The sequence below is a fragment of the Sander lucioperca genome, chromosome 5 (genome assembly GCF_008315115.2).
Source record: "Sander lucioperca isolate FBNREF2018 chromosome 5, SLUC_FBN_1.2, whole genome shotgun sequence".
In the NCBI taxonomy this organism is placed as follows: domain Eukaryota; kingdom Metazoa; phylum Chordata; class Actinopteri; order Perciformes; family Percidae; genus Sander; species Sander lucioperca.
In genome coordinates, this window is record NC_050177.1 from 40,437,483 (window position 1) to 40,460,889 (window position 23,407).

A 23,407-nucleotide genomic window follows, 5' to 3' on the forward strand; every position below is an offset into this window, starting at 1 on the left:
TCAAGCTGAGCGCAGTGGGTGCCAGGGCTTCCTCCCATGCTGCACCAACACTCTGGAACTCCCTCCCTCCTCACATCTGTGCACTTAACTCCATTACACAATTTAAAACTGCTCTTAAAACCCATCTTTTTAAATTAGGCCTAACTTAACCTATGCAGTGTAACTGCCTCAACATCATCTTACGTTTTAAACTGTTAATTTATGAGCCTTGTTCTATCAAATGTGGACTGCAGATGTTTTATGAATGCTTTATTGTTTTTGAATATTTTTATCACTGTACTTGATATAAGGTGACCTTGAGTGTCATGAAAGGCGCCATTAAATAAAATGTATTATTATTATTATTATTATTATTATTATTATTATTATGCTATTGTACTTTTGGAGATATATTGAATCTTCATACATTCAATTGTGTCGGAAGAGAAAGCCAGAGAGGAGCGCGCGCACAAACACACACACACACACACACACACACATGCACACACGCCCGCGCACACGCACACACACCGCACGCACGCACACAACCACACACACACACACACACACACACACACACACACACACACACACACACAGTGGTATGTGCACACTCCAACAACAACAACCACTATGTATCGGAAATTATGATTGATGGGCGATAGAGTGTCACGCCCAGATTGTAATCATGACATTAAAAGATCTATGGTCACGGCAATACAGTTTGAAACGCCAACACTGACGTCATCACACTTATATATTATATTCCGACCAATGTTAGAGCTTCGTCACACACATAGATATATACACATATCTATGCGTCACACAGTGAGAGAGGCCCTAGTCAAAAAACCTGCGGCAGGTAAACAGGAAGTTGCCGCAGGTGCAGGGCGGTGACACGCCCGCAGAAACCTGAAGCTCCCGGAAAAAGTTTTTTCTCCGCGGTATCGTTGAGTTTCTCTCCGTCGCAGTCAAACGCGACAGATTTAGGCCCAGACAGACATTTGTGAACAACATCTCGACCGAAGAGGAGCCTTATTTAAAGACACCACAAGACATTTGTTTTCGTTGTTACCTGTGTGTAATAGCCTAGGCTATAGATGTATTTTGCTCGCAGGTGAATTCGTTGACGAACACAAGAATCATCTCTTGGCAACCGGGCCTACAGGTTCACCTCGGGGGGGGGGGAAACAGCCTACGGACAGCACCAGAAACTGCTATTAGGTCAAAGACACAAAAAAGAAGAGGAGAAATTGGGAAGAGAAGAAGTAGTTCAGGTGTTTGAGGTCGGTTTGGTTTTTAATTGTAGCAGCCTAGTGTTTGCCCCTAATGGACTACATGGACAGCGGACTAAGATACACCCCAAAGCCGGTAAGAAACTTGTAGGCCTAGCTACTTCTGTACATCCTACACATAGCTTAAGTCATGCAAATAGGTGAGGGTGTTATGGCGAATTATGCTGCCTCGTCGAAAAATGCTAACTAATGTGTTTCCATTTCTAGTTGTGTATTTCCGTCAGTAGTTTGCTATATACATCTTCGTTTATGTTTTTGCGTACAAACGGACAAGTCTAATGTAAGAATACGCTGAGCACATTTTCATACTCCTATTATAACATCTTTATTTAATATTTCAGCGTGTTTCGATAGACAAAATCCCCTGTCAATATTGCGCCCACGCACGTGCAGAACTGCTAAGTAGCACTCTCGATATGGGGAGCACATACCGACAGAGGAGGTTCTCTGTTTTTACCCTAACACCCAAATTCTTTCACAAATGAACGAATTTATATTAAATTCGTTCATAAAAACACGAACGTCTAGTTTGTGTTTTTATGAAAGAATGTGGGTGTTACCTGAATGACATTCTTCCCTAACATGGGTGCATATTTGTGGGACAGTGGAGAGCATCAGACAGAAAGTGAAGCACACTGATGCAGAGACAAACTTAAAAGATAAGTTAAAGTTAGTGTGAGCTAAAGGTAAATGAACGTAGGATAGCAAACCTGCCATTTAGTAGGCTAGATAGGTCACTTGTGTTTTCATCAGCACAACACTTAAATGAATGTCACATACAACCTTACAAATATATATTTTTTTAAAACCTAAACAGTGTCAGACATTATTGCCCGCAAGCTGTTTTGCCTAAGAACTTAGAAGCTGTGAAAACCTGGTTTAATTTCTTCGCCAAGCTTCTGTTCTGGTTAGAGACTGTGCCAGCACTTTAACTTGGTATTATTTGGGCAAGATTTTAAACTTGTTAATCCCATGTCAAAAAAAAGTGTCTCTTTAGATTCATGAAAGCAAATACTTCTTCTGAGGCGGCACAATCGCCCAAATGTACAAGAAAATCTCTAATCCGCATTCAGATAAGGATCAATACATTGTGAAAGATAGTCATAGCTCATGGGATACAGGGATTATGTCTAATATTTTGTTTTCTTCTTCAAGTAAGAGCAGTAGTTAGTGAGAAAATATCAGAAATCCTTTTATAAAAGTCTTGGGTGTCATGTTCTTTGACCCATGGTATTACTTTACAACACACATCCTTGTAAATGTAACAGGTTTTTGAGATGACAAACAAGCTCTAGGAAGCTGAACTCGCCCAGCCCCTTTTCTCTTGACATATTTCCAAGAAGTTGGCACAATACAAAAATGAATCAAGGTGTCATCGCGCCTGCAGTATACAGTCAATTATTCTCCAAAACCCTTACATCTTTAAACCGATTCAAGGCTTTGGATAAAACCTTTTTCAATTAGTGATTCTCTCTCCCTAAGTCGAACCTCCCTAAGTCCGTCAGCGGAGGAGGTCCTCAGAAAGCAGGCAGCCACCGAGGGCCTGACACCTGAATTCCTCCAGGTTCCTCCGCCCTGTTGTGACTTGTTCACTGCGGTCCTTCTCCTCTGTACGCAAATATTCAAATTCCAGATTACGCCGCTTTCATCACAGCAGGGTGATGAACACAACACATGATGAAGAAATGATGTGAAAAGTCCCCTTCATTCTCAGCAAATGTTCTCCAGGATACGATGGGGCAGATCTGAGGAGTATTCAGTAGCAAAGTTCTTGACTGTGAGGCTGGGTAATAATGAAATGCCTTTCAAAACATAAAATTATCACATCTGAATATTAAGATTTATTAAGATTCACACCTCTGTTGTTGACAATAATAATAATACTAATAATAGTAAGAAGAAGATTCCTGTTAAAGGCGGACAAAATTAGGTATTTGGCGTTTGAAGAAATACTTTTTTAAACATTCCAGAGTTTTTTTTTGTTGGTGTTTTAAGCCCCCAACATCGTCTTTCAGGCAGCGCTGTCTGGAAGGCACTAGGATTAGGCAATGATTAGGGTCAAGGGAGTAAGCCTCTCTTAACAAAGCGTAGCTCCTATGGTGCCATTTTGATGCTAACGTGCACTCACCCGCCGTTAGCATCCCATTGACTGCCATTCATTTTGACGTCACTTTGACAGCGAATAACATTACATCTGAAGTGTTTAAAGACTCTGTTTATCCATTGTTTATTTCTAAAGAAACACGACAATGTATAAAAGGCTCCATTACCTTGTACCTCACGTTATGGCTCCGTAGCAGACGTTTTTGTAAAAATAGGCTAACGATTGTGTCATAACCACGCGACTTACTGTCGCACAGTAGAGGAATTACCGTATAGTACAGGAGAAGCTCCCAGCAGTTTAGACTTATATTAGCTGTTTACGTTAACTAGCATTTTAGTTAGCGATAATTAGCCTGTGTCAATGTTATCTGCTTACGCTCTCCGTCTCTGCAAGTTGGGAATGATTGAGATTTCTCTTGGCACAGCTACCAGAAGACTTACAACTTTCAGACAGGTTGCTCACGTCACATTTACATCGTCTCTCTCAGTTGGAGGCTGCGCAGTAACGCTCAGCGCTCACCGGAAAAGTGCTTCTGATATCCTTCACTGGTCTCCGTCCAGAGCAACAGGATCTGTTGATTCATTTCTTTAAATGTCTAGGGTTAGGGTTAGGTGCCTTGAAGTCGACGTTGGGGGCTTAAAACATCATTGAGCGTATTTTTATAGTAATGATATTTATTGAACCATATGGACACTGTTTACAAGCTCAGTAGAGATTAAGACTTGCAGTTCAGGCTTCAGTCATCAGTTCTGATTATTTTGAAAATGATTTGGAGCCCCGAAAACCTCATCTTGTTTATAAGGAGATGTGGCATTATAACATGTTCTCTCTGTTTCTTAATATTGAACCTATTCCCCTTTTTTTAGTTTGTAGCTTTGCTTTTTAAAACACTTTGGGCAGTGAATGTGTAATGCAATATTTGGTAAACAAACAAAACAGAGCCATGCATGCATATCCATTCTACAGACTCTGCAGTGCGCCATTTCAATAGGAATTTAATATGACAGATGTCAAACCTGCTCATAGGTGCAGTATAATTAATTCTAGTCCTTCAGCATGGATATCAGGTTTATACAGGCAGAAGGGAAGTGTTGTCCTTTGTTTATGAAACACTTAGTGGAGTCGTAGTTTTGCACTGCAGAAAATATTCCAGGAAACGCCTTGTTATTGTAAAACGTACATGCACAACATTAAAGTCATGGGAATCCCAAAGCTTCTAAGGTGATCTTTTGTTGGTCCATAACGTTGTCTAGTTTTTCAGGGAACTTTCATTTTCTACTACAGTCCGGCGATCACTCAGAGAGAATTGTTGCGTTCCACTTCAGATCTGCAAGTGGTTTGCTCGCAGCAGGTTTGACGGGATTTTAAACGGTGAAACCTTTGTACTCCCTCCCCCCTCTGTCTCGTCTCTCAAAGATATAACCACAGGGCCGTGACTCATGCGTGAAGTTCCCTTCTAAGTAACTAACCGCACCGTCACTCACTTGTATCTGTTTGAGAATGCAATTCTGTAGGTCACCCCAGCCTGGGACACTCCTAAAATACACAAGTTCATACTCGCTGCTTTCTGCTGATTATCTACTCAGGTAGAGGAAAGACAGGTATTTCTACTCTGTCTCAAAAAATCAAGTGTCACTAAAGAAACATCCTTGGTGAAATGCTTTTCCACAAATGTCTTCACCCTCCTGTGAAATGAATTCATATTTTGAAGCTGTTGTTATCTTAAAATGCCCATATTATGCTCATTTTCAGGTTCATAATTGGATTTAGAGGTTATATCAGAATAGGTTTACATGGTTTAATTTTCAAAAAATACCATATATTTGTTGTACTACACATTGCTGCAGCTCCTCTTTTCACCCTGTGTGTTGAGCTCTCTGTTTTAGCTACAGAGTGAGACATCTCACTTCTGTTCCACCTTTGTTGGGAGTTGCACATGCGCATTACATTACATTACATGTCATTTAGCTGACGCTTTTATCCAAAGCGACTTACAATTAAGCGCTTTCAATTGTGAAGGTTCAAACTCCAGACAAGTAGTAAGTGCAAGTACATTAGCTTTAAATAAGCAAAGCTACAAAGAGACAAATGGAAGTGCAGGTTCAAGAATTTTTATTTATTTTTTTTATTTTTTTTTTTTTAATCCGAGGTGTAGTCGGAAGAGATGTGTTTTTAGCCTTCGGCGGAAGATGTGTAGGCTTTCGGCCATCCTGATATCGATGTGGAGCTCGTTCCACCATTTGGGAGCCAGGACAGTGAACAGTCGGGATCTCGTTGAGTGAATTAGCTAGGTAAGGACTACTAGCTAGAAGCTACTGCTGCTAGCGGTTAGCCTCCTCGTTTTCAATGGCAAAACACTGCTACAACGCACACAAGTTCACCCTAATCTACAAAATAAATTGTATAGAACTACTTACATGTCCCTCGTCTGCAGGTATTCCACGCAAAGTTGGAAGTGTGCCCTCGTTTAGAAGAAGTCTCCCAGCTAATCCTGCCTTGTACTGACCGAAGTTGGAGAAACAGCTAGCTGATGTGGTATTAGCTAAAGTGGTTAGCACACACCAAATGTTTCGGCCAATGACATAGACGGCCCTGCTGATTTTGACCAGCTCAACCGGAGACTGAAGGCAGGATACATTCAGAAACCCGTATCTCACTCAAAACACACAATACAAAGTTTGTATGTGTGTGGAAGCACCAGAGACACAAAATATCACCCCAAATCCCAGAAAAGTGTTTTTTTTTCATAATATGGACACTTTAATGTAGGCCCTTTTATGTTTTTTGTTGATCATTCATTCACCCATACGTCTGTCTTTCTGTCTTCCAGGACAAAGACTGGGACACGTCTGTCCAGTTCCTGCCAGCATCGGATAACCAAAAGCTTGAGAAGAAAAAGGGTCCCGGGAGAGTTGGGGCTGTGATCGCCGTAGTGGTCTTTGCTGCTGTTATAGCCCTTATAACCGGACTGCTGGTCTGGCATTTCCACTGTAAGAACTCCTTCCTTAATATTAATTAGACGAATAGGACACAACAGAGCTCAACGGTGACTGCCCACTTTTTGAACGGCTCTAGTTCCGGAAGTGAGTTTTTTTTTTTTCCCCATTCAGTTGCTCCATTGACATTTTATTAAATGCTTGTATAAAGAGTTTTAAGTCGTGGACCAAGCCAAGCAGCTACGAGATGAATTGTGACCATAAAACAGAAAAAGAACATTTTGAAAATGGCAAAAAAGGTACAAGACTGTGTACAGAAACGATCATAGACTTGGTAGCAGTGGTAGCAGCTCGCTATAGCCGTTTGCGGGTTCCCAGGTTGCGGTGAAAGAGATCCTCTATACTAAAGATAGCGCATATCAAGCAGCGCCAATGGTATGAAACGGTACACACTTCCTGTCTCCTAAAGGGGCGTGGCCTCGTTTGAAAGTGTAGTGAACGTCGTGTGGATGGATGAAAAGTTATATTTTCATAATTTATTGAGGTTTTCTTTTGCTAACGTTAGATATTTACACAGCTAAAAGCCATATTTAGCGTCACAGAGATTAGTTTTTTTTTTTGTTTCACGAACATTAGTTGACGTTAGTTTATCTGTGTTGCCAGATCTGGCGAGAGTTTGGTCCTGAGACAGAGACAGGTCTCAAACAAAGTTCTGTTTCTCCTGATGTGTCCGTCTGAAAAATGCCATTTTAGTGTCAAAATGTTCCGGAGATATGTGGCTTGTTGAAGAATGGCTCCAATATCTATTTTGGTGACTATGGGGCGAAAGAATCGCTCATAATCTGTGCTCACGTTCACTTCTCCCGATGGAATCAGTACACTCAGGATCTGCCGCTAGTCTCCTAAAGAGTAGTGATGGCCAAATGAAGCGTCATGAAGGTTTTGTGAACCATTTTCTGTATTTTCTAAGCCCACTAGATGGCGCTCTCTGTTCAACAAAGGGTTGAAATCACACTGAGTTGCCATTTCTTAAGCCATTTCTTTAAACAAAAGAGCGCCATCTAGTGGCCTCAGAAAATAAATAATATGCTTCACAAAGCTTCATGAAGCTTCTTTTGCCCATCACTACCAAAGAGGCGTTGCCGTGAGAAACCCACATGGCACAGATACAGGAAACTACTCTGAGTTGGGGCGTCTCGGTTCTAAACCGTAAAGACGTCGCTGTTACCCTTAGGATTGTGGGTAGTGTAGTACTTCTCCGTGACATCGCTAATAAAACCTGTTTTTCTTAAAACAAGGTGGATATCATACAGACTTGTGCCTTCTACAGGAACAGAAACCTTCGTTTCACAACATCACACCTTCCTGGTCAGTCTACCTCGGACGGTTTAGACATTATGGCTAATTATCAAAATCCTTATGGAGAAAATTAATGGGGTTTTACCTTCCGGAACCACACTGTTGGGCTCTGTAGCAAACAGTTGATGAAAAAGCGCATGAACTTTGAAGTCACCTGAACACAATGAAAACAAATTGCTTTAAAGGTGAGTAATGGCCATCAATCCATCTGGTAATTGGCATGTCAATGTATGTGCTTAGTCAACATGAGAGAAATAATACAGAACCGCAAAACCATGTCCAGGGGAAAAGTCCTGGCAAACCATGATGGCAGATACATTGTACTGACAAAGATGAACAGTTAATATGATGGACATGCATAGTATGTACAGGGTTGACAGGTGCTAACTGGCAAGCAACCTAATTTGTCCCGCTTTTGTGGTTTGGTGATTTAGTTATTTTTCAAAGTTAAGTCCTTTTTTTTTAATAAACTGTTTAAAGTATTTTGTTGCCTATACATTATTTATATGTCTTTGCGGAGCACTTATATGTGCAAGATTGTTGTCATTCAAGCAAGTGTTGTAGATGATGAGAAAAAGCCCTTTCGCACAGATTTTTTTTATTTTTTTTTTAATCGTTTTTATTTACTGGATCAACATTAATGGACTTGTTTCTTGGTCCCTGGTGGTTTAAGATTTCTCTGTATTTCATTGATTTGAGATACCTAACAAACAAATAGGACCAAAAGAATAATATATGGATCAAATGGGAGAGAAAGCATACATTTACTGCTGTCGTTTTTCATTTCCTTCTGATAAATCAACAAAAACACGTAAGCGTACAAGTTTTTGATAAACCATGAAATGTTCATTGGTAAGTTAGTGCCCAGTGCACCTTCATTCTGTTTATTCAGTCTGACTATTTGCACATGCAAGTGATTGAAACCTAGAGGGAGACATTAAAGCTACATCAGTGGAAACGGGTACACCTGGGGGACTTAAAACTCAATAGCCGGAAGGCAAAAAGAAATTAGTGACAATTGTGCAGTAAGAGTGTCTGTGTGCTTCCGCAGTCCGTGATAATGTGCGACTCAAGAGGATGTACAGCGGCTCCATGCGGATCACCAACCAGGTGTTCGAAAGCGCCTACGAGAACTCCACCACCTCTGAGTTCAAGGCGCTGGCACAGCAGGTGATATCACAGGTGAGACTGCCGCTCAGGCCTCCACACCACTTCTGGAATCCATCTGCGTGTCAGCAATTGTTTTTGGGTGTTTTCTATTAACAAACTTCATTCACGCTCTGTTGGGATTTTTCCTCCCGTCTCTTTCAGCTCAAATCCATCTATTCCAAAAGTCCACAGTTGAACAAATACTATGTTGGATCTACAGTTCAGGCTTTCAGGTACAAATCCTTTTTATTATTACCTCTACCAGGAGGCTCCTGTTTCCACTTGTCTGTCTTGTCTGTTGGTTAGGGCTGCACAATATATCGTTTTTTTATCGCCATCGCAGTTTCAACTTGCGCAATATACACATTGCCAAAGGCTGCAACACATACACATATACATGCACAATCATCTGAACTTGCAATGCTAATACCAGAAAATGTTTAGAGATTAGTGTGTTATAAACGGTGGTGCTATTGAATCTGCATGCACGCATACAAAAAACAATCACTTGTTCCTTTACCAGTGGCCCTCCAAATTTCAGTAAAATCTGTTAACCAACACTAGGGCTGCACGATACGAGGAAAATATGTGAAAATGTTGAATATCGCGATAACGACATTACTTGGGATAAATGAACAGATATTAAGTAAATAAATATAGATAGATGTTTTGTGTTAGTTGAAAGAAGATAGCAGAAAACTGCACATTAAAAGGTAACTGTCAATTCTTTTTTTAAGTGGTGCATTGATATATTCAATTCAGTCCATTTGTTTTAAATTCAACAAGCAATACTTTGTATTTTAGCACAATACTGAAAGCAGCAGACATGCAGAACTGAGTACAATTTAATATCTGTTCTTTGCTCCATTTGTATACTATTTAATTCTTGTCTGATTGCTCTCAGTGAAGGCAGTGTTATTGCCTACTACCTGTCCGAGTTCAAAGTCCCGGCGGACCAACAGGCATCTGTAGACAGTGCCATGTCTTCAATGGAGAAGCTAGTGGACAAAGAGCGGCGTACACTTCCTAAACCTGGCAACTCTCTGGTCCTTGAAGATGTGATGTCTTCAGGTAGGGTCAAAGCAACCGAAGGCCAAACTAGTGTCGTGGACGTACTTTGCTTTCACTATCCTCATCTAAGTTATGCTATTTTGTGTTTTTAATCTCACAGCAATCGATTCCCGAATGTTGTCAACACAGTTCAGCAGTAAGTCCTCAGCTTGCATCTATAATTTCTTCTACTAGAGTTATCTTAGACAACTCCTCCATATAGGTAGAAAACAGCAAACATGTCTTACACATAGTTCACAGGGTCTGGAACTGAAACCATTATCGATTAGCGTCTCTTGTTACATTAGAATATTTTTCTGACATAGGGTTTTCTTTGCAGCTGATCTTGCTACCCAGCATGGGTTATATTTGTGTGTGCAATTTGTTGTTGTTTCCCCCCTTTAATGAGAAACCCAAGATTTTAGGAGGAGTGCATGTAGTGACTCTTAGTTCAGTTGTTTCATCATATCCAGAAAATGTAGTGGCATGATATTATGCAACTGGGCATAGTAAGTTTGTAAACTGGTCATAATTTAATTTGCATTCAGACAACTGATTTACAAAGTCGAATGTGAACACCACTAAAAGTCAATGTTTTTGTTTCAGAGTCATTCAGGTTTTCAGTACGTACAAAATCCAATCAAATAGGGCAGATCCAGTCCCCGGGTTTCCCCGACAGTCCTTATTCCCCCAACACCTTCTCCGAGTGGCAGCTGAGAGCGGACCCAAATTTCGTCATCAAGCTTGTTTTTGATACGATTAAACTGGAGGCCGACTGCAAGAATGACTTTGTCAAAATCTACGACTCCCTGGTGGCCATTGAGAGCCGCGTTATGCAACAGTGAGTTTTTTTTGCTTTTGACTAATCTAAATACAGCTTCAAGCCAATTAATAACTCCAAGCCTTCTGCACTCGTATTTTCATACAGTGGCCCACTATACGTGCTTTTAGATTTGGATAGAGAGGAGTGTATCTTGTATGTAAGGCCCTCTACTGGTCAGATGCGATGCTTCTGATTGGTCCTTATACTGCACAAACAGGCGCGGTGGCCTGACTTTGCCTGGGTTAAGCCTGTGCTAGAACAATTGCACTTTGCAACAGTTTAGTCCAGGGGTTTTTTTTTGGCCAAGGACCCCTCATCTGAAAAAGAGAGAGGGCAGGGACCCCCTACTACATATATTGTATAAAATTGAGTTGTATATTAAACTACGCCTACTATAACCTTTAGCCTTTACACATAGCCTTTTATGGTGCATACGGTACTAAGTTATTACAATAATAATTGTTGACTTATTCATATATTTAAACATCATGTTTTAATGTTAAAATGTAGCACGGTGAATATTTAAGTGAAACTGTATCTAAATGGCTTTCTATAGGCCAGTAAGCACATAATCAGTGTTGTGTAAATCACAAAAAGAAAGATTTGTCTTTACAAATAATATGTTGGATTCATGTTAATGTATATTTTCAGACATAGTTATTATTATTATTATTATTATTATTATTATTTTATTTAATTTTTTTTACTATCAAACAATAATTTGGCAGCCGCATTGCAGCAACTCTGAGGACCCCCTGTTGAAGGTCCCTGGTTTACTCTAAATTTGGGAGCAATTCAGCTGAAATTTGAAACCATGATTGCTCTTTCAAACCCAGAAAAAGAACATGCAACAACCAGGACCAGAACTTTCATGTGTGCATGACAAAATAATTAGTGGCATTCTTGCTCGGGAGACATAAAATGCCTGAGTGATATACTGTCTAGCTGTAAAGCACTAGTCACACAGGACTAGGATTACCTGGGGACCTCTACTAATTTGTTATAATTACGGAGGTCTGTGATTTTTATCCTGTGTGAATCTGCCATGTCTGTAATTCGGAGTCGTATTGGCTGCGTTGGCAATCATAAATGAAAGTTTTGACAGAGCCTTGACATAATACGTGGGGGATAATGTCTGTAAATTCGAGCAAAATACAGGATTGTGTGGGGTTAATTTCTAAATCGCATGAGGGCTTAAGACTGTAATATTATGTGCTGTGTTTAAAATCAAGGTTTAATAAGAATTTATTCATAATTCATTACTAGCGGGAAAACTCTCAGAAACATCATTTTACATTTCCATTGGTGTTTGATCCAATAAGAATGTGTTGTTCTGAAATCAGTTAACTTAAAATAAACATGCATTTAAACAAAATTGGATCATACCATCACATCAATGTGCATATATTTGTCTGTTTTTTCCCCTTCCTCTTCAGGTTGTGTGGGCAATACTCCCACACTTCACAGCTGACCTTTCTGTCTTCTGGTAATGTGATGCTGGTGACGATGGCCACAAACGACAAGCTGAACTACCCAGGCTTTAGAGCACAAGTCTCACAAATCCGACGCGGAAGTCCAGGTAGGGGCCGATGTTTGCCACCAGCTGCACCATGAGCGTTTGATATTTGTGCAAAGGCTGACACTTAAATGTTGTTCTGAACAGGTACAACATGCGGTGGCCAGCTGTTGGGCGAGAAAGGCGACTTCTCTTCTCCCAGCTTCCCAAATTACTATCCTCCTAAAACTTCCTGCCAGTGGTCGATCCAGGTGAGACGTCGGCGTTTAATTGACACGTTACACGGCCGTATCATCCGTTTCACACAGGCCTCTGTTCTGTTGCACTCCTCAGCAGGGGTTAAAGTGGGATCTGGCAGGTGGGGGGAGAGGGGGGGGGGTTAGGCTACTACTACTAGGCTGCTTTTATAAAGTCTCTACACAGCACTTAAAGAAAACTCACGTTTACAGCTAGTTCACCTGTTACTGTCATTATTGCATTCTTCCAAAACAGCCAGGAGTTCAGTTTTTATGAGTCTATATCCGCGACGTTCCATGTGTTGGCGTTCTAAACTGCGGTGGATTTCTGAGGACTATAGTTAACTGCTCCTCAGATCTGTGCAGGGTAAATCCAGACAGCTAGCTAGACTATCTGTCCAATCTGAGTTTTCTGTTGCACAACTAAAACTACTTTTGAACGTACACATGTTCCACCAAAACAAGTTCCTTCCCGAGGCTGTTTTTGCAGAGGCACCGTTGCTCCGTCCGGCGCTTAGCGCCGCCCAAGACGATTGTGATTGGTTTAAAGAAATGCCAATAAACCAGAGACCTTCCTCCGCACGCTGTGGAGGAATGTCTGGCACTGCGAGACTAGGTTTTTATTCAAACTAAATCACGTTTGTATGTTCGATTGTAACTGGTAGGCTACCAACAACGTGATCTTCACCTGCTCAACTGACTTTAACCAGATAGTACGCAACGGTCCTGCTTTTATTACAAACGTGTGCACTCACCACAGACAGTCGCCCTGTTCTTGGACTCACGGCGCACGCTGCTGAGAAAACACTGGAATGGATGAATTTAGCGTTATTTGAACGGGAAACAACACTGATGTATGGAACTGCCAATTAGATGAATTTACTTGTTAATCGAAGGTGGCGGACCACCGTTCCGGATCGTTCTGGCCCACTTCAACCCCTGCTCCTCAGAAGGTCCCGTCACTGTGTCGTCAAGTTTTTACTCGTCTCTGTCAATCATTCAGGTCCCTGCTGGTAAGGGGGTGAAGGTGAATTTCAAAAAGTTCCTCCTGGCTGAGCCTGGCTGGAAGGACAGGAGAGACTGTCCCAAAGACTACGTGGAGATCAACGGAAAGAAGTGAGTCCATGCATACAGAGCACACGTGTGTACTGAGATCTTAGTTTTTCTATAATACTTTTCTGTGCAATATCTTACATTGTAATATGGATACATACATACGCATACTGTGTATGCCTGTTTAAATCTGTATGTATGTGTGCTACAATGTGTGCATGTAAGTAAACAGTTTGTATTTTTACTGTTATTTTAATTTTTTATTTTATCTTGTATATTTGAGCTCCACTTAGGCAGTGCGCCTGAATCTCGTTGTATGCACTTGTACAATGACAATAAAGACATTTTAATTCTAATGTCACTGCTTGTGCGTGGGGCTAGATATTAGGGGTGGGGGAGCAAATCGATACAGCATAGTATCGCGATATTTTCTGTGGCAATACTGTATCTATACACAGACGCCAAGTATGGATCTATTATTATATATGTGTTGGTCAGTTTATCTGCTTGACGATCCCATTTTGCAGCAATACAATTGATGAACAAACAGATAAAATTATCTTTTTAGATAAAACAGATGTTGACAAAGTTTCCTTTTGGGGACGTCATTTAAATTGGGAAAAATTTGAAGTTGGAAAAAAGGTAATAAATTGCGATACATCGCAGAATATTGCAATATGTTTAAAATCGCAAAATATCGTATCGTGAGGCCTCTGGTGATTCCCACCCCTAATAAATATATCGCCAAAGATTTCCCAAATCAATTACATTTAGTATTTCATTTTAATTTGCTTCGATACATTTCAGTTACAATCCCATATACATTTTAGAATGCACCAGGTTGATGTTTACATTAAACATGGATTAAGATTAAGATTTAGATTAGAATTGATTGTTTAAAGTACTTTTTAATTTAACAAGAATATAACCTGACAGTCATTGATAAACAACTGTAGTTTACAACCAGTGAGTTGCGTGTAAAACAACTATACCATGCTAAACAATTGACAGTTGGACAAATTAAGTCATCAGTACTTTGGGTCTTTACAGTTAAATTTAGCCAATAAAAGCTGGCTGTGAGCCGGGTAAAGGGCACTGTGAGAGTTGCAGTTGACAAAAAGTGTCTGCCCTGCATCGACAATGGTCTAGTAATCTAAATGTCTAGTTAAGATTAGAAAAAAGATTGTGGTTTGAGTTATAACACCGGCCCCCTTAAAGTAATACTGCCGGGACACAAACCCCTGTTTCCTCAGGTGAAAGTCTTGTCACTCAAACAAAGATAGATTTTAATTGGAGGATCGATTTATTTTAACTCCGCCCTACCTGTGCGTCTCATCCTCAGACTGTGTGGGGAAAACCCAGACGCAATAGTGACAGAAACTAGCAACAGCAACACAATGAGCGTGGTGTTTTTCTCCGACGCCTCCTACGTGGACCGAGGTTTCAGTGCGTCGTACATGGCCATCGACGCCACAGACCGTAAGCCACTCAGTTTCTCCCCGCCAATGGTTATTTCCTAACATTACGCGAGCGTCCCTCACGTTGACCCTGTCATCCACAGCTTGTCCGGACAAGTTCCAGTGCCGAAATCAGCGCTGCATTAAAAGCGAGCTCAGGTGTGATGGCTGGAATGACTGTGGAGACATGAGCGATGAATTAACGTGCAGTAAGTACCGTCTACTCGGATGAAATTTGGAAAGAGTAGTCCAAATCAACAGTCGGATCACTCTCTTAAGTGTTGGCACACAAAGTGAATTTAACTGTTTTTCTCCAGCATGCTCTTCAACCGATATCAGTTGTGGAAACGGGTTTTGTAAGCCCACGTTCTGGAAATGCGACGGCGTAGATGACTGTGGAGACGGCACGGATGAGCTCAACTGTGGTAAGACCTGTCGACACTGATGGCGGACGGATTTTACACGAGCAGCGAAAGGCTTTCTGTCCGTTTTCTCATACTTGGTCTGTTTCTTTTGTTTCCCAAGGTAAATGCCAATCGGGACAAATTACATGTAAGAATAACAAATGTGTTTCGGAGAAGAATCACTGCGACGGCAAGGACGACTGTGGGGATGGGTCAGATGAGCTCAACTGTCCAAGAGGTAAGACTCCTTTACCAGGCTACAAAGATGTCACCAGACATAAGTCACTGAATCTAGTATTTATGTTTTTAAAAACCAACTTTTTCGCAAAACGAGGAATAATTTGCCGCAGGAGTCAAGCACTTCAGCCTGATTCCTGTGCTGACTGACTTACTAAGCTACTCAGTGGACTCTTTGACACAATTGTTTTGGGTTTTAACACACATTTACCCTACTGGTTGCACTTCATCCCCATTTACAGCAGCAGCAGGCAGCTGTGGTTGACACCTACTGTACACCATCTGCTCAGCACCAAATTTCAGACATCCAAATTAGAGTCTGTCTGTCTGTCTGTGAATCTATGAAAAATGCAATTCAGTGCTGAACTGTGATTGGAAAACATCAGACAAGAAATAATAATAAGAAAACATGTATAAAAATGGATTTAGAGACCAATGCACACTAAGACAGTCTTTTAAAGGCGACAATACATAATATGGGGAGGTGTGTGTTTTTTAGCTTGTTGCTGAGTTCTTCACTTAAAAAAAAAAAAAGAGAATTTACGCAGCTTCAAAAACACTTTCTCAAACAACTTAAACCATCTTATCCGTTTAAACTGTTTGCACATGGGCGCCTGGGTAGCTCACCTGGTAGAGCGTGCGCCCATATACAGACAGTCCCTCCAGAAAAACGCGATTATGCGATCGCATAATTCAATGCATAATCAGCCAAAGTCCGCATATTTATGCGGGGGCCGCGTTTTTTCAAATACGCCGCACTTTCGCCACATAAATTGCCAATTTCCACGCAAAATATGCGGGGCTTGCATGATTTCATAATCCCCAATTTTTGTTGCAATAAAGTCACATATATCTTAGCAGAAAGTTGAAAAATGTTGCGTTTACTTCACACAAGAGCAGCCATTTTCCCCTGTTCCCATGGGAACGTTCAATGTGAACATCATCAAAAAGCTGCAAACCCCGCGATGAAGCCACGATGAAACCGCAGTTTTTGCAAGTTCCCGCAATTTCATCGCATAAAATTGCATAAATATCCCGCATATTCCATCACATTTTTTAAGAAAACGTGCCGCATAATCATTTTTCTGGAAGGACTGTACAGAGGCTCAGTCCTCAACGCAGTGGTCGCGGGTTCGATTCCGACCTGTGGCCCTTTGCTGCATGTCGTTCCCCCTCTCTCTCCCCTTTCATGTATAAAGCTGTCCTATCTAATAAAGGCCTAAAATGCCAGAAAAAAATCTTTAATAAAAAAAAACCAAAAAAAAACCTGTTTGCACATGTTTTAAAGAACGCATTTTAGTGCATACGGTAAGACACGTAAGACATAATTGATGATGCTGAAATGAGTTCCCCCCCCATTACACTGGAGGAATTCCTCCAGGGTCTGTCTCGTAGTTTGAAATTGGTTGTTCTTCCGTCCCTCTCTCTGCAGGACCTGGTGTAGGCCCTGCTGTGAGCTGCACTGACCTTACATATAAATGTAATAACAACGTATGCATCAGTAAAGTGAACCCAGAATGTGACGGGACGCAGGACTGCCAAGACGGATCGGACGAGCAGAATTGCGGTATGTCACAATCAAAAGCTCAGTGGGTGGGTGAACTTTGTCTCCCATTCACAAACTAGTTATCGTCGCCATCTGCATTGTTTAGCTCGCATGACAGCACAGATGTGAACTCCCACCCACTTCAGACACGACAACAAGCCGCAACACGCCAGCCCTGTGGTTGATTGATTGTTTTACGTTGCAGACTGCGGGAGCACTATGTTTAAGACGTCTCGTATTGTGGGCGGTCAGGACGCCGATGCAGGGGAGTTTCCCTGGCAGGTCAGCCTCCATGTCAAAGGTTTCAGCCACGTGTGCGGAGCGACCATCATCAGTCAACGCTGGCTGGTCACCGCCGCCCACTGTGTGCAAGATGACGCCAAAACAAGGTAGCATCTTACTGTTCTCACTGGCGATTACACATCTGTATTTGGCTGCATCATGCTCACAGCCCTCTCAGAAAAAGTAAGGTGGAGAGATCTATTTGCCGCTCATCCACTTTTAGATGTCTGGTGATTATTCAATTTTCATATCGCAGATACGTGCTTGCGTGCGTGTGTGTGTGTGTATTGTTTTTAATGTAGAGCACTTTGTGTTTACATGCATTGAAAGATGCTGTGCAAATAAAATTGGCCTTGACATCAGTGGTTATCCTAGCTTGAGAATGACGTTTCGCGCCATGTTTCCTCAGGTACTCCCAGCCCGGCACTTGGGAAGTTTACCTGGGCCTTCACAACCAGCAGACGGTTGGAAGCGCGGTGGTGAAGAGGAATCTGAAGCAGATCATACCCCACCCCAACTACAACCACTACACCTTCGATAATGACATCGCCCTGATGGAGCTGGACAGCCCTGTCACTTACTCGGATTACATCAAGCCCATCTGCTTGCCGGCTCCCCAACACGATTTCCCCGTTGGTAGCACGGTGTGGATCACCGGGTGGGGCGCCACTCGAGAAGGAGGTGAGTCTCCACCAACAGTAAACCTAGTATTCCTCATTTTGGTGAATACTTGTCACCACTAATACTGAAACATTTTATTATAAAACTTTAGCTGAATCTCTAAAATATCCAGTAAGTGGACGGATATCACAAATCAAGTAGTGTCTTACATGTGAGTTTTTGATTTAGTAGTAGTAGTAGTAGTAGTAGTAGTAGTCATTGCTGATTTTACTACAGATGAAATTGAATCCCCTGGAGGTCTTTCATTCAAATTTTAATTCCTAAATAAAGAAAAACATCAAATTATCTCTGAAAAATATGTTTAGTCTTTGCTTGACATACCTGTATTTAAATATGTGATACACATAATTTATTGTGAATTCAAATGTGCCTTTAGTTTACAGGTAGGGCTGGGCGATATGACCTAAAAATAAAATCCCCGATTTTTTCCAAAAAAATCCGATTTAAGATTTAAATCGATTTTTTTCTCCCCCTACTTAAAATCAATCTGCAGATGACAAAGAAATTGTTCAAAACAAGTTTTAACTTTATTTTGTTTTGACTCACACACACGCACACACATGGGGCATGTATACCATTATGATTATTCATGCCAATTTTGTGGAAATATAAATTGGTTTGAGTGTTTTCCCTTTTTATGGATGGGGGGGTGCTATATATTCAACAAACAAACGGATGCGTGAGATAAAGCTGTTTTCACACATACAGGTAATTCACTTCTCGTTCCTCGCTAAAAGTTAAAATCATTTTAACGTTATTGCGCAACCTTGCCCCTATTTCCACCTGTTGCTGAGTAACGTACATTAACATCCCATGGTCTCTTGAATGTAGCATACCTGTAGCAAGCGCCTTCGTAGTAACTAGCGGTAGAAACAAACGTCGAAGAGGAGCTCCGTGCTACAGAGCGGCGATTGCTAGTTGTTTAAGCCGCTACAGACCTCCGTCACAGCTCGGTCGTATCAGCGGCATTTAGTAGATGTGTTGAGCCGCAAAAGAGTTCCTCAACACCGCCTCTGGTGCCCCGCATGGTGGTCCTTTAGGTCAGCGGTAGCTGGTGGTTCAGTTATCCGAGAATAGGTGACTCTCAGCCGGGGACAGAGCACCGCGAGCTGCCGGTCATTTCGGCGGAGATTACGGATAAGTAAGTAATGAAACTGCTAGTTAAGAAAAGAATTAATGTTAGTCCCTGTCGCTGCCATGTTGTTTGTGTATCTCTATGGCAAAGGCGCGGGGCGAGGGCTGAGCCCGTTCGGAGCTATGGGAGCCCAGAGGGGAGCGTTGGCGGATGTTAAGGAGAAAATCGATTTTCATTTTAACAAATCGACGTTAACTACACATTCGAGTTAATCGATAAAATCGATTTTTCGCCCAGCCCTATTTACAGGTGATAATATGTTGGTTTGGTGTTAATGAAAAATAAAATAATAAAAAACTTGCTGCAATATATTGATTGTAGTTGCTCTATATTTGCCTACAGATTGATGTCATGTAGTTGCTTACACACGCCATACCCATTTACTGAGGGCCCGCCAATAGGAACAATAACTTTTCTTTGACTGTTAGAGCCCCAAACGGTAATATTAACTATAGATCTGAACACAAGGGTGATGGTGTCCTCGTGTGCGTGTCTGTCTGTCTGTGCTTCAGGATTTGCTGCCAAAGTGCTCCAAAAGGCCCAGGTCCGGATCATCAACCAGGCGGTGTGTAACGATCTGATGGGAGGGGATATCACGTCTCGGATGTTGTGTGCCGGAGTGCTGACCGGAGGCATCGATGCTTGTCAGGTAAGAAAAAAGCCTTGAACCCCAGGCTGCCCAGCTTTCAGCTTCCTGCCACAATGTTTTACAAAACAAGGCCATATCAGCATGTCAAATTTAAGAGGCAAATTTGACAACTAGGGCTGGGTACCGAATTCAATACTTTTTTGGCACCCACCAGACGACCGACCGTTGGCAGAAAAGGCAGTTGGAGTGATCAGTGTCCCCGAGTTGGTCATGGTAATACGTCTCCATAACAGCAGGCGGCGCTAATCTGTATTGTCGCCCCAAAAATGAAAACCGGCAGCTGATTGGACGAACGCGTTACGTGGGTCTGGCTGCTGCTTCCGGATTTTGGATTTTTCAACCGGCCATTAATGGCGACTCATTCAGAATACGATCTCGTATTGTACTAAAACAGTTCATCGAAACATGTTTCTAAAAAACATTTTAATTGAGAAATAGGCCATGCAGTTGCTGAATCTGTCTTCATATCAGATCGACAAAGGTCAAGATTTTTAGGGCTGCAACTAACGATTATTTTCACATTTTCAGATTTTAATCTGTTGATTATTTTCTCGATTAATCGATTAGTTGTTTGATCTATAAAAATGTCAAAACATGGTGAAAAATGTGGATCAGTGTTTCCCAAAGCCCAAGATGACGTCCTCAAATGTCTCGTTTTGTCCAAAACTCAAAGATCTTCAGTTTACTGTCACAGAGGAGAGAAGAAACTAGAAGATATTCACATTTAACAAGCTGGAATCAGAGAAATCTTATTTCTTTTAATAAAAAAATGACTCAAACGATTAATCGATTATCAAAATAGTTGCAGATTAATTTAATAGTTGACAACTAATCGATTCATCGTTGCACCTCTACAGATTTTCGTCAGATTTTGAGAAACTCTAGTCACGCTCATCCCGCTTGCCATTTCCGGGTGAGTCCCGACTGCCCTGTCTCCGACTGAGCATGTCAGGTCGGCCAAAATCAAGGCCGACAGCTCCTCCAACGGACGACAGCACGGAACACACCGAACAGACCCGAGTCACCGACCTCGCCAGACTGTCCAACGGCCGATTATTATTATTGTAGCTGCCTTAAAGTATCGAGTATTGAAAAAAAGCCCTGTCATTTAATACCCAATTTCAATACCTTTAGGAGTAAATCTCATCAGCGTCGGTGAACCAATCAACATGCAGCATGCTTCTTCCAAGATCTAATAATGTCTGTGATTGGCTGTCTAACGTTACACGTCGTAGAGATGCGCAGGAAAAACTCTACGTTACACAGAGACGGCTCACGTAGTCGGAGCTGGAACATAAAAAGATTTTTGCAGTAATGTGTTATGTTGTAATCTTTTACTTTTATAAAATTGGTATTGAAAAAAGAATCGTTTAGGAATCGGTTTTGAAGTCACTGTATTGGTATTAAATATTTTTTAACGATACTCAGCCTTACTGACAATTGGCTGGAAATGGAACTGTTGTCGATGATGTTGTGGCAATAAAAGAGGCTTGTTCAGTTGTACGATGAAAAGGGACACTCACGATGCATTGTTACATCCCTAATGATGAATGTATAATTGCACACACACACACACACACACACACACACACACACACACACACACACACACACACACACTAGTTGTATTGTCTTACTATTTAATTGATTACACGGCCATGGGAAAAGAAATGATTGGGTAGAGAGAAAAGAAAATGCCCCACTCTGACCCCATGTAGCAACTCTGCGCTAACACGTGCCTGTATTTGTCTGTTAGGGGGACTCTGGCGGCCCTCTGTCCAGTCCGTCCAGCAGAGGTATGTTCCTGGCAGGAGTGGTCAGTTGGGGGGATGGCTGTGCCCGCAGGAACAAACCCGGAATCTACACAGCAGTCACCAAGTTCCGTGGCTTTATCAAAGAAAAGACAGGAGTGTAGATAACTGCGAAGTGGCCAAACGAGGCCATATGGACATGACAACAGACCGGTGACCACAGTCTGGATTTTTGCTTCACCACTCTGACTTTCCAGCTGATTCAGTGGCCTCGACTCCCAGTCTCAGCTGCATTGGCAAAGGCACTGTTTGCTTGAAGAGCATTCGCAAAACACATTTAGTGTCCACTGTGATTTTATGAGGGTGGGGGTTGATGAAATGTTTTTAAATGTAAATAAACGTTTTAATTTTGTGTGTTTTTTATTTTTGTTGTTGTTGCTGTTTTAACGTGTTTGGACAGAGAACAATGTTATGTGCTGCATAAGAAATAGACTTTAGGCGTGATTGTTAGATCTTCACAAATGAAATGTGCATCAATGTACTCTGTTGGCCTATGTTTTCTCAGTGGATAAAGTACAGTATGTAATAAGAATTTCCCTCAACTTCTCCTTGTTGTCTTTGAATTGTGTACATTAAAAACAAAATGACAGCAAGCTCATTCCATCTTACCTCCTATGGCTTGGTATCTTACACATTTATCATACATTTTTAGTCTGGCAGAAATCCCTAAAAAGTTAGTGATGTGACTGATGGGCATTACCTTTTTGATCATGGATTGCATTTCATTTGAACAGCTGTGAACTGCTTTTCTATTGGCATTAAAACCCATCAGCATAAACTGAGTTTAATCTTTCATGTTTAATTTGATGATATGACAGGTCTCGTCCATTCCGCACAATATCCCTAATCTTGTCAATTGAATCTGTCTCTAGTCGTAAATCTGGGTTTTATAGCAGATGTTTTTAAATAAAATTTCTATTATAACCTCCAGTTTTCAGCATATTCTATTTTCATTCTCTGACATGCATTTCATCTAGAGTTTTTGGATGGCTTTACTTTATAACCATTCTGAGTTCCTTTGCAACTAAATTTGAACTGAATTCATATTTCAATATTTTTGATTACTGTGCCATATTTTCATTACAAATTATTGAAGTGTCTTCTTCAGTTGGATGTTTTTCAGAATGTGTGGAGAGACTGCAAATTATATTTAGTTTCATACACTATCAAACTCTACCATATTGTCCTCTGTTGAGTCTCTTTTTTTGGGGGGGGGAGACGTGGCATTTAGGACATTTCCTGTATGCTTAAAAGTGCATACATAAATATAAGATATATACGAATGTACAAACAATCAGTAATACCAGCTCATTTAACAAGAAAGAAAAATAATAGTTACATCAGAAAGTAATGTAAATAATCATATCTCTGAGTAACTTTTAGCTACTGACATGCATTTCTTATTTGTTACAAATTAATGAGACTCAAACGTAACATTCAATTTAACATTCAACTTCAAAGATGGGAATACATTGAAAAAAAATAGCTTTATGAATATGACATTTCTCTAATAAGATCAACAAAGTTACCAACAGTACATAAAACATCACATGTTAAATAAATGATAATGTTTATACTTTCAATAATGATTGCACGTGTTGTTTTAAACACTATATCATTCTCAAAGACTTCTTTCCAAAAATCTAACACAACTTATGATATTTTGGATGGATATGGATATTTTACCGCCGGAACAAAGAACAAA

At 41.0% G+C, this 23,407-nt stretch overlaps 1 protein-coding gene across 3 annotated transcripts; it reads left to right on the forward strand.

Moving 5' to 3' along the window:
* Nucleotides 1-850: 850 nt before the first annotated feature.
* st14a (ST14 transmembrane serine protease matriptase a) lies at nucleotides 851-22,888 on the forward strand. 3 transcript variants are annotated; one of them, XM_036001419.1, is made up of 20 exons: nucleotides 851-1,350; nucleotides 6,209-6,368; nucleotides 8,725-8,855; nucleotides 8,985-9,055; nucleotides 9,727-9,893; nucleotides 9,994-10,029; nucleotides 10,479-10,713; nucleotides 12,132-12,274; nucleotides 12,359-12,462; nucleotides 13,451-13,563; nucleotides 14,843-14,979; nucleotides 15,062-15,166; nucleotides 15,275-15,382; nucleotides 15,483-15,599; nucleotides 17,031-17,165; nucleotides 17,350-17,533; nucleotides 17,836-18,107; nucleotides 19,755-19,891; nucleotides 21,648-21,847; nucleotides 21,888-22,888. In XM_036001419.1, exons 1-19 carry the CDS (start codon nucleotides 1,309-1,311, stop codon nucleotides 21,804-21,806), a joined length of 2,556 nt encoding a protein of 851 aa, XP_035857312.1. In that variant the 5' UTR covers nucleotides 851-1,308; the 3' UTR covers nucleotides 21,807-21,847; nucleotides 21,888-22,888. The 3 variants fall into 3 exon arrangements, with proteins under 3 accessions (XP_035857312.1, XP_031142870.1, XP_031142871.1); XM_031287010.2 differs by having other exon boundaries at nucleotides 21,648-22,888; XM_031287011.2 differs by lacking the exon at nucleotides 15,483-15,599 and adding an exon at nucleotides 16,457-16,462 and having other exon boundaries at nucleotides 21,648-22,888.
* Nucleotides 22,889-23,407: the final 519 nt, after the last annotated feature.

Coding starts and splice junctions, on each gene's coding strand:
- st14a (XM_031287010.2), top strand. CDS start 1,309: ATGGACTACATGGACAGCGGACTAAGATACACCCCAAAGCCG. Junction 8,856..8,984: donor CACAGCAGGTGATATCACAG/GTGAGACTGCCG, acceptor CGTCTCTTTCAG/CTCAAATCCATCTATTCCAA. Junction 17,166..17,349: donor ATCGGACGAGCAGAATTGCG/GTATGTCACAAT, acceptor TTTACGTTGCAG/ACTGCGGGAGCACTATGTTT.